This window comes from Ursus americanus, chromosome 2, assembly GCF_024610735.1.
Source record: "Ursus americanus isolate L20-20 chromosome 2, mUrsAme1.1.p, whole genome shotgun sequence".
NCBI classification, from domain to species: domain Eukaryota; kingdom Metazoa; phylum Chordata; class Mammalia; order Carnivora; family Ursidae; genus Ursus; species Ursus americanus.
In genome coordinates this window covers 72,690,272-72,705,485 of record NC_142128.1, presented here as the reverse complement: position 1 = coordinate 72,705,485, position 15,214 = coordinate 72,690,272, and the positions used below count along the sequence as shown (strand labels likewise).

General features: G+C 34.7%; 1 protein-coding gene across 4 annotated transcripts in view; it reads right to left on the bottom strand.

The window, feature by feature from the left end:
- The window catches only part of ZBTB41 (zinc finger and BTB domain containing 41), a 106,559-nt gene that overhangs the window by 20,326 nt on the left and 71,019 nt on the right, over window positions 1-15,214 (bottom strand). For all 4 annotated transcript variants that reach the window (XM_045787738.2, XM_045787737.2, XM_045787740.2 and 1 more), the window contains 7 exons: window positions 14,707-14,914; window positions 13,915-13,984; window positions 11,688-11,835; window positions 9,227-9,356; window positions 4,724-4,819; window positions 3,259-3,365; window positions 1,507-1,612 (listed from right to left, as the gene is read on the bottom strand). In XM_045787738.2, the coding sequence (XP_045643694.1) occupies window positions 1,507-1,612; window positions 3,259-3,365; window positions 4,724-4,819; window positions 9,227-9,356; window positions 11,688-11,835; window positions 13,915-13,984; window positions 14,707-14,914 (865 nt within the window). The remainder of the gene's footprint in view (window positions 1-1,506; window positions 1,613-3,258; window positions 3,366-4,723; window positions 4,820-9,226; window positions 9,357-11,687; window positions 11,836-13,914; window positions 13,985-14,706; window positions 14,915-15,214) is intronic.

The window sequence follows — 15,214 nt, the reverse complement described above, 5'->3', positions numbered from 1 at the left end:
AAATTCTTATTTCCTTTAAAAAAAAAGATTTTATGAATTTATTTATTTGAGAGAGAGTGAACAGACATGATTGACAGGAGAAACAGAGGAAGAGGGACAAGCAGACTTCGCACTGAGCAGAGAGCCTGATGCTGGGCTCGATCCCACAACCCTGAGATCATGACCTGAGCCAAAATGAAGAGTTGGATCCTTAAGTGACTGAGCCACCCAGGTGCCCCCTTATTTCCTTTTCTATACAGCATCATGTGTATCTTTCTATCCTAGCACTTAGCAGGATTCCTATCACCTCATGAATACAAGAATTCAATGACTACAATGAATACATTGGTGCAATGAGTGAATCACTGAACAAAATCAGTGAAAGAAAATAGAAACCAGTATATGAAAATATAAAAAATGGATACAAATCAGCACTTCCTACTCTTCTTCAAAGTGGTCTATCACTTACTACATTTAAAGATACTATGTATATTTTGTTGGTCATGCTCAGTATATCAACCTAAGTTTCTTGGCACCTTGGACCGTGTCTATTACTGAGCATTTGTTCCAAACACTTAGTCCAAGAACATGGATTCTTTGAATATTTTACACTCAAACACTCAACTTAGTTAAACCTGATTATCCAAATTTCATTAAAAAGTTGGTGTTCAAATGAAAAAAAAAAGAGACAAACAGACTCTTAGAGAAAAAAATGATAGTTATCAGAAAGAGGTGGGCAGGGGGAATATGTGAAATAGGTTCAGGATTCAAAACTACATTTATCACGATGATCACTTCACTATATTGTACATCTGAAACTAATATAATATTCTAAGTATATTGGAATTTAAAAAAGTTGGTGTTTAGGACAACACATGCCTTCTTCAAATAAAACACCATTTTAAATGCTCAGTGTGGTTAAAAAGAAATCTAAATTTGGGGGCACCTGGGTGGCTCAGTCGTTTAAGCGTCTGCCTTTGGCCCAGGGTGTGATCCCAGGGTCCTGGGATCGAGCCCCACATCAGGCTCCCTGCTCTGCTGGGAGCCTGCTTCTTCCTCTCTCCTACTCCCCCTACTTGTGTTCCCTCTCTCGCTGGCTGTCTCTCTCTCTGTCAAATAAATAAATAAAATCTTAAAAAAAAAAAAAAAAAGAAATCTAAATTCTGACTAGAAACACGTCTCAATAATTGCTCTTACTAAGTATAATATATAGGCAGCACATTTATATTTTTAGGTTAAGAGCCACAGCAACCAAAAATAAATGAAGTGCCCAAAGAATATCAAGATTTTATATGAGTCATTAACTTCAATGTCTACCACCTCTAGCCTTAAGTCAACTGAAAACAAGTAAAACAAAAATGTTTCATTCAATTCCATTAGATCAGCAGAGTAGCTATAGAAGCCAGAGAAAGAGAGCTAATTAACCTACCCCCAATTAAACAAAATAAACTATAAGACAAGTCATAACTTTCCTCTAACCTACACTTACCCAGTGTAGTAATTATGGGAAACTGCTTTTTCACTTACTTTTGCCACACTTTCTCTCCCAGGTGTACACTTTTGTAATGAACAGTGAGATGATCCCTACGACCAAAACATTTTCCACATTCTTCACACTGATGAGCCTTCTCACCTTAAAGACCCAAATATTTTGATTATAATATGCACTTCAGTTTTTCCCCCCAGAAATATATTACCAAACAGTAAGATAACATGGTGGGAAGTATACCAGAAAAGTAAAGCCACCCTTTAATCTGGGCTATCTGCTTTATATTCCTTACTCAAATACCTTTCTTCAGTGAATCTATGCTTATTTTCACGGATGCAAGCCCTTTTCCCTCACTTGGAAAAGGAACGAATAGGCTTTTTGCTGTAGACTTCAAATCTTACCTTTCAGTGTAACAGAGCAAGATCAATGAAATTACTTCAAAACTCAGTAACTTTTTAGGAATATACTAAGTCTAGACATCAAACACTTCAAATGAAAATAAACTGAATCAAGAAGCGGCTGTTGTACTATTGATAAAAGGACCTGAACATTTCAGATCTTTGCACTTTTTTTTTTTTAAAGATTTCATTTATTTATTTGAGAAAGACAGTGAGTGAGAGAGCACAAGCGAGGTGGAGGAGCAGGGGGGAGAGATAAGCAGACTTCCCGCTGAGCAGGGAGCCCAAAGAGGGGCTCGATCCCAGGACCCTGGGATCATGATCTGAACTGAAGGCAGACACTTAGCCGACTGAGCCACTCTCAGTGGCACCCCTCTTTGTACTTTATTTTTAAAATATTTTTCATCTGTGGGGATTTCACACGTTTATTTGTAATGAGCCAAAATACAAAAATGAAGTAAAATTCTAGATGAGTCCCATTTCTCATTCTCTATTCTTATATTCAGTTACGAAGGCTTGGCCTTTAAAAACCACTGTCTCAACTTAATCCAGTATGCAATTAAAGCATGTGATCTCTAGAATTAGGAATTTAGAATTCTCCTCCTAAAAATAGAAATGCATAATTTCAGTGAAAAAGTCATCAGACCATTAGCATCTCTTAAAAGTGTTGATAACAACTGCAACCTACAACCTCACTGGGATCATTTAAGGAAATAATTGTATCTGTTGCATACTTTATATTTAGATTATGTTTATAATAATAATCACCTGTTCTATCGTGCTCATAGAGATGGCTCTTTCCCATTATTGTGCTCATATAGTTGGCTCTCTTAGCACTTCCTGAACATCAATCTGAGAGGAAAATATGAAAGAAAGCCCCAGAATATAAAAATTATAAATATGGTATAAAGATCTGAAATTGATCAGGATTATTAAGATACTCTTTTCCAAAGACAGGGTTTCAAAAATTCACTATTACATAAACTTTAACACCCAATTAAATCATTTCTCTCCAATATGTTTTGCTAATTTCTTTAAAATCCAATCAAAATGAGAAATGTTATTTGGCATCTCCCTTTACAGAAATGTCAATACCAATTATTGTACACATCCATATAATATGCAAAATGCAAATTTTGAGAATTTGCTTAAAACAAACATCAAAATATAGCCTGTAGACATAAAAGGCAACCAAATGATTAAAATTACAGTGAAAAAAAACATGTCATAAAATTATGTCCCTTTCAGATATTTAAAAAAAAAAGTTTTCAGAATCAGCATTATCTATGCCAAATTATTAAAATTATAGCCAACATAAACATGATGTAGTATGTCCTCTAGCACGTGCTTTTTTAAAGGATTTTGTAAACACCATTACAAAGTACACCTTACCTGAATGTATTTTTTTGTGCTTTGTAAGATGGTCATGACGAATAAATGTTTTCCCACATTCATCACATTCGTATCTTTTATCATCGTGATGTACTCGTAAGTGAAGTCTATAAAGAAAAAAAAAATTAAAGACCATAAAAACTGGTAACACCAAAGGAAAAATCTTGATTAACTCTAAATAAGGGAAACTGGGTTCTTTACTCACTCACCCTCGTACATTATTTGCTCCACTTCTATGACTTTCATCTCTCCCCACTCTTTCACTACCTAACTCCATCCAGGGTTCCTACTCACCTCTTTCAAAAAAACACCTCAACATTTGCACATACCCTATGTCTACATGACCTTCCTTCCTGACTTAGATCCTAAATCTACTTCACTTAACATACTAAATGTCTAGGGTTGTTATCTGACTGGTGGAGTTTCAGAGATAGCAAAAGTAGGAATGAGTCGGAAGGAATTAGAATCAGACAAATGGAGTAAGTGAATTAAACTGGCGATACAGCAAATAATTAAGAATTAACCCGTTTCTGGATGACTGATACCACTTACAAATCAATAGATGAGAATTTAGCAAATTTTATAAGTAATCAACTTTCTGACAATTACATTTTCTTCACACTAACCAAAGTAGCTCATTTTATATTCACCCAAAGAGACAGATATTATAAAAGGTTTAAATTATTAAAATTCATTTAACTTGAATTATTTTTAGCACCATAATCCTCCATCTATATATATCTCAGTGAAATAAATAGCTTTCCCATTCAAGTTGCCAAAACAGATACTGATTCTGTAACTAAAACCAGTAAATTGACTGAACTACATCTAAAAAGGACATATTCTGTTTAAAATTTTTTAAAAAGAGGTAAAAGAGGTAAATAACAAATGAAAGTTTAAAAAGTAAAACCTTAAGATTAAAAACCCTAAGAGCATTAATAAACGTAAAATGTACACGTCTCACAGTAGGTAGTCACTTATTATTTATTCAGGAAAAGGCCAACTTTTCATAAACTACAAATGTGGTCAGGGATTCAGCTATAAAAAGCTACACAGGTTACAACTAATACACAGAAGACTTTCCAAACATGAGAGTTCTACAGTTTTCAATTTTGCCATATTTCATACATATTTTTTGATAATCAAGAGTAATGAAATACACTAAGGGTCAAATATCGAAGTTTTAATGAGTTTTGATTCAAAGAAAAGTAATGAAATAAACATTTAAATGACAGTGCCTTGGACAGTAAAGCATTTAGCAAACTTGGTGATGAAATATTTAATATTTTGTACTGTAGAATAAAGACTATTAAAAGTTGTAATGTGGGAGAAAATTCTGTAAGTGAAGTTTTTTTGCATAACTGTGCTAAGAAATGTTTTAATTCAACAAACAACTAATGCAATGATAAAAGAGAATTAAAATAATTTATCTCACCTAATATAGGGGAAAAATGGCTTGACTCACCTGTATGAACTTCCATGACGGAAACTTTGCCCACAAATACTACAAAGATGAGGTTTTTCTCCACTGTGGATTCTCAAATGTTCTTTCAATGTAGTCCTGTGTTAAAAAATATACATTTATCTAAAGACTTTTTAATGTCAATTTTTATATTAAACATAGGTTTCCAAGGGTGCCTGGGTGGCTCCGTCAGTTAAGCGTCTGACTCTTGATTTCAGCTCAGGTTATGATCTCAGGGTTGTGAGATCAAGCCAAACTGTGCTGGGTGTGGAGCCTCCTTAAATTCTCTCTCCCCCTCTTCCTCTGCCCCTTCCCCTTCTTGCATTCTTTCTCTCTCTCTCTCTCTCTCAAACACAATTTTCAGAGGTATTCAAGCTAACAAATATTATGACAATTTTCTCTTTCTCCTACAGTATTTTTGTTTTTTATTGGATTAGTCTCACCAGCATATAACCATTCCTGTTTTGTCTCTCTTCTTTAAACACACACACACACACACACACACACACACACACACACACACAAAATTAACTAAGGCTTCCTTTGCCATCAGTTTGCTCAAAGATTTAAATATACAGCTTAAGCAGCTATCAAGAAGTACAATGAAAAATGCTCAACTGTTACTATTGCATTAAGCAAAACTGATGTGAATTTTAGCAGAGAGAATTTAATATATAAGCAATCCAGTTTATCAGTATTATTCCTTTCAAATATGTGCTCAGTATCTGAAAAGAATGTTTTAAGGCAAAGAAAGCTTTACAGGTACTTAAAACTTCCAGATGCCAATGTGAAAAAGGGAAACCGTATAAAGAACACACTTACTGTCATTCTTAAATCCTCCAGTCCTACTGACTGGGATGGACTTGTTAAAATAAAAAACAAACAGACACCAGCCTTGAAAATTCCCTGAGCAGACAAAACCAGTTTAGTCCCCAAAATAAAGCCTGATGTAGCTTATTTTGCAAGGATAACTTGCCCTGGGTCATTTGTTTATGCCTCTGAAAATCATATAGGCAAAACTTAACACTGTTTCCCAAGGTTGATGTGAGGTAACCATTAACCAATTCCCTATCACTTAAGAAAATCCTAAATTCACAACCAACCACTGTGAAGAATAAATAGTCAGGGCTTTCTCATTGTGTAAGCTGCATGTAACAATATACCCGAGTCTCATTCTGTGTTTTGGTTTGAGTGCTCCTGGTTCACAAACTGTCTTTTTAACATATATACAATAAGCTTTTACTAATTATTACTTTGGTGATTCATTGGTTTTACTTCTGAACTTCTGGCAGGCTATTGTATAACCACTGCTGCTCCAAATACATAGATGGCATTCCTATAGTTTGATTTCCTACATATCTAAAGTGCTGAGTAAGGATAGACAAAGTTATTCTGGGAGAAAAGAAAGTAGGGCAGGCAATGTGTCTGACCTCTGCAGGCTTCTGACTGTTTCTACTACTTCGTTTTTATTTTAATCCCAAATCTAGTGAGTCAGTTAAGGCTGAACCTAAAATGAGGGCAGATCTATGCCAGTAGATGGTGCTCTTCTACAAGGCCCAGCAACACCTGACAGGTGCGTCTGCAGGTATATTCTGCTTTGTGGAAATTATCCCTAAAGCTATTCCTAGACCCCTACCTATTAAGTAATTAAAAGTAAAAAGATGGAGCTTTTTGTTTGTATAGAAAGACCTTTAAGAAGAAAAGAATGTATAATGCATAAAATAAACTATCCATCCGTAAGTTTTCATGTAAATATAGCATACTGATTTTCCTATTTTACCACTGTATCAATCTGGTATTTTAAGAACATGGCATTTCTAATGTTTTAAAATTATGGAACTTTTATATACTGAAGGATATAAAATGTATACATATTGTTTAAAGAATGCTATTTTACACTTAAATGCAGGATAAGACCTAGAACATTGCTATACCTTAGAATGCCTCTACCTGTTCCCCCTTGATCTCTCAGAGATAACCATTTCTGTTAACCATTTCCTTTCTTCTTTTTTTTTTTTTTTAAAGATTTTATTTATTTATTCGACAGAGATAGAGACAGCCAGCGAGAGAGGGAACACAAGCAGGGGGAGTGGGAGAGGAAGAAGCAGGCTCATAGCGGAGGAGCCTGATGTGGGGCTCGATCCCACAACGCCGGGATCACGCCCTGAGCCGAAGGCAGACGCTTAACCGCTGTGCCACCCAGGTGCCCCCCATTTCCTTTCTTCTTTGTTCTACCAGCTAGTAGTATATATCACTAAATAATATACTGTTTTATTTTTGAAAAACTGAGTAGCAAGCACAAATCTAATACTGCCACTATTAGCTAAAGAACCCACAAGATAGTATGAACAGGGTCTCTGTATCAAAGTCTGGCTGTAGCTTGCCTGAGCACTGGAAAGAGCCCTTTCGAACATGTTAGTGGGTGAAGTCATAAACAAATACTGGAAAAGAGGGTTCATCACAATCAGAGCATCTGACAACCTAGAGTGGATCAGGTACTAGAAGTCTGAGAGAAATACAACCAAAGTAAATAGGCTGCTGTATACATTTTGCTTCTAAACTTACGATGAACTACCTCTAATTCTCACAGGTCAAAAAAGAACATTTCTGTGAAATGGAACGAGTATCCTTACTTGAATCAAGTAGCAAGGCATAAATGTAATAGTAGGAACCTCACTAGCACACAGGTACTATACAGTGGCAGAGTGTAGATAAGAATTTAAATCAGGGAAAAAGAAACAGGGAGCTGCTATTCGATGGGTATGAAGTTTCAGTTATGCAAGATGGGTAAATTCTAGAGGTCTGCTGTACAACACTGTGCCTTATCACAGTAACAATACGGTATTACTAACTTAATACTGCAACTTAATAACAATACTGTATTGTGCACTTCAACATTTGTTAAGAGGGTAGATCTCATGTTAAATGTTCTTACCACAGAAAATAAAAAATAAATTTTGGGGTCAGACCTACTCTCGCATTCTGTCCCCTAGCTAGAAGAGGAAACATGCCAGCAGGGATCTTAGCAGTGACAACCCTCAATCTGTCACGGGAAATTACTACTACTAGTGTGGACTGACTACCCATTGTTATACATATGTTGCACATCTGACAACTTGGAAACTTCATGTACCATCCTCCTATGAATTCCCTTTAACTCTTTCCAGTATCAGAATTTCTATTTCCTGTAGCCCTTGTATTCCTCTTCATCAGTTTACTTTCTCATTCTGGTGAAGCATACCCTTTAGTTGCTTCACGAGAAAGAGTACATCAAAGGCCAACTTTCTGATATCATGAAAAATGTCTTGATGATCCTCAGACTTGATTGTTGGTTTGACTAAAAACAGAATTCTAGGCTGGAAATAATTTTCTTTAACAATCTTCAAAGTACAACTGTATCATCTTATTTCTAGTGTTGCTGTTTAAAGAGATGTCCAAGTAATTCTAATTTATAATTCAGCATATGTATCTTTTTTCCCTGAACAATTAGAAGCATATAGAAGCTTCTCTTTGTGCCCAGTGTTCTGAAATATCATAGTGATGTATCTTGGAGTAGGTTTATTTTCATCTCATGTCCTAAGCATTTGATGGGTAATTTTATTCTCGCAACTCATGTCCTTCAGTTCTGGGAAATTATCTTGAATTATTCAGTGACGATTTTTTCCCTTGCTATTTTCGTTGTTCGCTCTTTCTTTCTGGACCTCTTGACTGGTTCTCTAATAGTCTATCCTTATTTTACACTTCTGTATCTTTTTGCTCTACCTTTTGGGAGATTCCTTCAACTTTGTTCTTCAATCCTTCCATGAAGGTCTTTGTCTATCATGCCTTGAATTTCTGGAAGCTCTGATTCGTTATAGCACCCTGTTCTCGTCTAATGGATTCTAGATCTTCAACTGGGGAAATTCATAATATGAATATTTCTCATGAAGCAACCAGTTGTTTACTTCTTTTTTTGTAAGTTTTCTTCCTTCTGAATAATCTGTTTCCTTCAAGGACTTTTTTTCTTCCTGATTGTGTTAGAATCTAGCTTCCATGTTAAATGTTTTCCTTCTTTGTTTAATTCTTCTATCTATCCATCATTATATGTGATAGACTAAAAAGTAGATGGCACAATCAAAGAGCATGCATAAGTGGGCCTTGATGACTAGGCTTCACAGTAGGTAACCTGAGTGTACTATGTGTACATTTCTGTTCTTCCTATTCTTTGTAGCTTACTGTCTTTTAAATCAGTCAATCAATCGATAACCTTTAATGCAGTTTTAGTGGGGTTTCAGAAAGAGACAAAGTGGTATCCAAGCGAAATTTACCATCTAAACCTGCAAATTCTGACTTCATATCATCTTCTAAGCATTTTATGTTATTTCTTCTTCTGTCCTTAAATTTCAAATTAAAGTATAATTTAAATATCTTGTATCTGGCATTACCTAATCCTTATAAACTATATTCATTAATTATTTCTATATAACAGTTACCAGGATTTTTCTGGGTGTATAGACAATTCCTCACCTTTCTCGTACTGATTTTCCACAGATAAAGCAAGTCCATTTTCTCTTTCCACCATGGGTACATTCTATATGGCGTTTCAAATTTCCAGTGTCATTAAACTGGCGACCACATATATCACACGGAAAAGGACCTAAAAAGGAAAGAAGAGTGTATATTCAAAGTTTAAAGAATAGATACTAAGTAAAATTTAATAGGTGTGTTATGAATGTATATCTACCACTGTAAGTACATATATTATAACACAATGCAGTAACTCATTTATAGTATTCTCTTCTCTTCTAGATTGTTTATTCCTATTAGGCAAGTTACAATCATCCCTAAGTGTCTAGGGCTGAGTTTAGGGTGTGGCATCTAATATAATAAATGCTATATAATCTAATGACCAGTTCTAATGGAACTGAAATGGCCAGTACCTAGTTTGAAATCAGAATGGAACAAAGCAAAAAATGTTATATACCAGATTTTGGGGAAAAGAAGGTACTGAGAAACTTTGGAAGAATAAACGAAGGACTTCAGAGAGTTTATAAACTGGAAATGAACTATTGTTCCTCAAAACTACAAATTTTTAATGATGTTGCCTAGATTGAAAATACTGTAGACTCTACTGTGAATTCTAATGAGAAATTAATCATAATAGAATAATGGAAAGAAAATGACATTGGGACACTGAAATTCAGAAGCATATCTATAAGCAGAATTTTTCAGTAGCCACAGTAGTTTTGAGGGAGTTTCAACATGTTTTTGAGAGATGACCTCAAAATGTATTATCTTTAACATATTCTCATTTAAAATCTCTAATATTTCATCTTCCATGAGATCTGAGCCTTTTATTCATTTATTAATCAATGCAACAAGTATTTATTGATTCTTAATTCATATCTAGCACTGGGTTAAGTAAAGTAATGCTATGGAAAACCCCTCCACCTCCTCTTACATTCCTCTCCCCCCAAAAAACTCCAAGAAGTTGGAAAAAAAGAGATTCCGCATTTACACAGTTAAACAGATGAAGCAAATAAAAGTGAAAAGCTCCAAGATGAGTATATTATGGCAAATGTATGTTAGGCAAAGAGTGAAATAACCGTATCTATTCCTAAAGGCTCCAGCTGGGTGAAGAAAGAAAGGAGCATTCTCTTTCATGTTCAGTTACTTACCAGTTCTTCAAAGGAAATGCCTATGTTTTCCCCCCTATATTAGATACCCAGTTTTGTATGCAGCTAAACCTCCCTGAACTTGTATTTATGAAGCTATGCTGGGAAGTTACAAAAGCAGTTCTCATGCCAACTCTCTAAATAGGATAAAATTAGAAGATCTGACTTTAAAGCCAACTATGATTTTTATACTTATATGCAGAGATTAATTATCTCCCTGATTTTGAACAACAAATTTTTATTAATATAGTTTAAAACTACAGTGGTTTTCGTCAGCCATATGATATTATTGGTTCAGATTGTGCCTAAAAAGCTTCTGCTTTTAAGCCCATCTATAAATAGAGGAGTATGGATTCTGTACCATTTTACAGTTCTGCAATCCCCAACGACTAAAAGTCAGATAATTCCCATGTTTACGACTTTGTATTTACTCTTAATTAATTTGAACTTAATTTGTTTTAACCTTTTCTATAGCACAAAGGTTTTTTTTACATTTTTATTTCCTGCCATAGCAATGACCCCTGCCAGCTTTATGTCATCTATAAGTTTCATAAGAATGAAGTATATATTTTTATCTACGTTGTCAATAAAAACATTGACTAGGACAGGAAAAAGGCTGAGAAGGCAGCTATGCTCACCACTATACCACCGATGCTGCAGAGCAAAGAGCCTCCACTTTGGATGACAGTAATTCCCTATCAGTATTAATTGTCATAAATGTACCTAATTGTACTACCATCTAGCACACAAGTTTCCACCATGGCCATAAGCATTAGAGGATTCGTCAAATACAATACTGAATTCCCCATACACTAGGTTTATTTCATTCCCTGGAAAATGAGTTTTTTCCAAAATACCTTCTTCAAGCATAGACCTATCCAACGATCAACCGTGAATAAATACAGTTTATGACCACAGACACATCTGCCACCAAAACAGAAAATAAACATATTTACTCATCTGCAGGAACAGCAGCAAATCCAGTGTTCCTCCCAATTTCTCTGACTTCCTTCTCCTAAGTGGTTCAACAGCAGCAGACTCCTCCAGCATGATGTGATAATCAAAATTGCTATGACTGGAGTGCCTGGGTGGCTCAGTTGGTTGAGCGTCCAACTCTTGTTTTTGCCTCAGGTCGCGATCTCAGGCTTGTGAGATCAAGCCCCACGTCGGGCTCTATGCTCAGCACAGAGTCTGCTTAGTATTCTCTCCTTCACCTTCTGCCCCTCCCCACCAAATAAAAAAATAAAATCTTAAAAAAAATTTTTTAAAAAAATTATTGCTATGACTGCTCTTAGAAAAAGTAATTTGCTTACCCAGATGGAACTTTTCTTGATGCTTTAACCGTGCAAATCGTGACTTGAAATGTTCTTCGCAATAGGTACACTTAAAAGGCTTATCTTGAGAATGTAAAATCATATGTTCCTCCAAGTGTGGTCTTCGAGTAAAAGATTTCTTACAAATCTAAAAGAAAATGTACACAAAACGTAAGGGAACCTGAATTAAATATTAAAATACCAAGCTCATGATATGAATAAACATAAATCAAGAGAAATTTCTCCCAACAGAAAAGTTACCAAAAGTATAATCAAATTCTCGTTGTGCAGAAAAAAATGCCTTAGAGAAATTATAGTATGAAATTATTTTAAATTTGTACTAAAGGCAGCTGAATTTCAACGCCTTACATTTCTAATAGGCTAATTTCTAGGATTACACAGTAATCTTAGTACCTTAATTCTAGTCAACATTTCTAAAATCCATTAAATTTATATTTTAAATCACTTATATGTCATGAATAAAATGTTTTATTATTGTTGCCATATATTTAATTAGAAACAGGAATAAGAAACCACAGAAAAATAATTTTAGAATTTATCTTTTGAAGTGGTCAAGAGAAAGAGATATAGGTTTTTAAAGAAATCTGGAAGACATGAGATTTAAAAAGGTGGAGGTCAATGTAGGTTCTTCATTGTAACAGACATACCACTTTGGGGGGATGATGATAATGGGGGCAACTATGCATTTGTGGAGGCAGGGGGTATATGAGAAATCACTATACTTTCCTCAAAAATTATGCTATAAAACTTAAACTGCTCTAAAAAAATAAAGTCTTAACTTTTTTTATTATAAAAGGGGAGGGAGAAGGGGCTGCTATAACGACGATGATGACAACAACAACAAAACAATAATATATCATGTACTATACACCAGGCACAATGCTAAATAATTCATGGTTTATTTTACTTAATTCTCACAATAATCCTATGAGGTAGTTATATTTATTATCATTTTACAGCTGAGGATGATGAAGCTTAGTAAGGAGAAGAAAGCGACTTAGGTAGATCCAAATAATTAATAATTAACCTCAATCCCTAGAAGCTGAAATCACAGAAATGGTGATAATTTTGCTGTATACATAAACTGAAGCCCTATAAGTAAGAAGACAAATGATGGCCTGTGACTCCTTCAAACAATAGTTACCTATATAATGAAAAAGTACTTTAGGGGATGTGGCAGGATATCTAAAAATTCTTTGCTATTACTGGAAAAACAGAAACTAGTCCCCATCCCCTTAAATCTGACCTGGCTGTAGTGACTCGCTTGAAAAACAGAATGTGTTGAAATTGATGCTGTCTGATTTCTGAAGCTAGGCCATAAAAAGTCTGATAGTTTTGGGATGCGTGGGTGGCTCAGTTGGTTACGGATCTGACTCTTGATTTCAGCTCAGGCTGTGATCGTGGGTCGTGGGATTGAGCCCCATGTTGGGCTCAATGCTTGGTGGGGAGTCTGTTTGAGATTCTCTCCCTCTCCCTCTATTCCTTCCCCCTTCTTGCGTGTGATCTTTCTCTAAAAATAAATAAATTTTTAAAAAATAAAAGTCTGATAGCTTTTACTTAGGCTTCTTGGAGCTTAGCTACCATGGTAGAAAGAAGATTAAGTAGCTTCATGAAGAGACTTTTGTGGAGAAGTATCAAGGTCCCTAGCCAACTGTCCTCGCTGAGCTCCTTGTTGTCAGCCAACATGAAATTCCAGCTGTGTGAGTGAGCCACTTGGAAGTGGCTCCAAACCAAACCAGACCACCTATATCAGGTGAAAACAACTGAGTGGCTTCAGATGACGCCATGTGGAACAGAATCACTTAGCAAAGCTGTGCTCCAAATTTAGATTACTGACCCACAAAATGGTGGGATATAATAAAACGGTTGTTAAAGACCACTAAGTTTTAAGACAGATAACCAGAAGTGGAGGGAAAATTCTAACACTTTAACTCCTACTTATACAGTAATGTCAGTTTACATACACAACTATAAGCACATGGTATGGTACTTACATTAAAAATAAAAACTAAGATTTCCATTAGGTCCACCATCTAAAAACTAACCTCTATGGGGCTAAATTTACATATATTAGGATAACTTTGTATAGAAGAAAGATTCTAAAAGTGAGATAAGCTAGGTTTATATTACTTTAAAATCTAACTACTTTCCCCAAAGGTAATATTACATTTATTTTGGTTTTCTACTACAAATTAAAAGCTCTTACATCACATTTCCAACTTTCACTCTTGGTCTTCTTAATGGAAATAAATTCTTGTGCATTTTCAGGATGAAATCTGTAAGAAAAAACAGAGTATTAGGAAAAGATTGTATTAGTTAAGTCTATATTCCATATGATCTGTTGACAGTGATTGTAAGAATCAGGCACTGATTCCTTTCATAGAGACACAAGCACATGTAAATACCTTAAGAATATAGGTATTGTTAACATTTAAAAATGTATATGTCTAAATTTATGCAGAAATAGTCAAAGAGAAGTCTAATATTTCAAATACATTCAGGAACCTAGCTATTCACAGATAATCTTCAAGGTAATTCACTTGATTTTTTTTTTTTGATCCAAATTTCAGTAAATTTCCTTTCTTAAAATTAAATATTCAATACTGCACTAAACATGCTTTCTCTCACAAATTTTTATATACTAAAGACAAAACTGAGAATGAGAAATAAGTTTCCTAAAGTTCTAAAACCATGTATTTGGAAAATAAACTTGCCAAAACCCAAAATAAAAAACAGGATAACCAAAATGCTGTCTTAAACTTCTATACTTCTCATTTCAACATCAAAAAACTTCATCTCAAGAGCATTAATAAAAAACGAACTAACATTTGCTGTTCTTAATAAATTTGTAATCAAATATATTTGCACTCAAAATGGTTTGCAAAATATTAAGCAAAGAAAGAATCGGAGACAAGCACTCCATAGATGTTTTTAGCTTACTCCATATTTAAATTAGAAGACACAATAAAGTATATTATGGAAGCAAGATAATACTTGCCTCTTAACATGCTTGGCTAAAGTCTTCTTGCTTGCATGAAGTTTATTACAGTAAGGGCACTTGTGCTCCTTCTTATGAAATTCTGTTTCATTACTGTGCTTCTTTCTGTGAACAGTTAGGTTAGACTTTGTCGAATAGCGCTGGTGACAAATATCACACTCAAAGGGCTTCTCACCTGTGTGAACACGTGTGTGGCTCTCATATTTCCCTACAAAAAGAGATAAATTAAAATTAAATTCAGTACATTTAGTACGCAGTGACTGAAATTTGACAGTGGAATAAAAATCTCATGATTAATAACATTTAATACACACACCCCCACACAAAAATAGAATAAAGTTTACCTAAATATTTATGTCTGATAAACTTCAAGACTTACTACTTTGATCTCACTGCTTTCCTTGAAAAGTTGGGTCATTAAAAAAAAAATTATTCATGTTTACACATTTTAAAAATCAAGACGTTGGGTAAATTTGCTTAAAATTCCGTTGGCAAATTCTCTGAACTT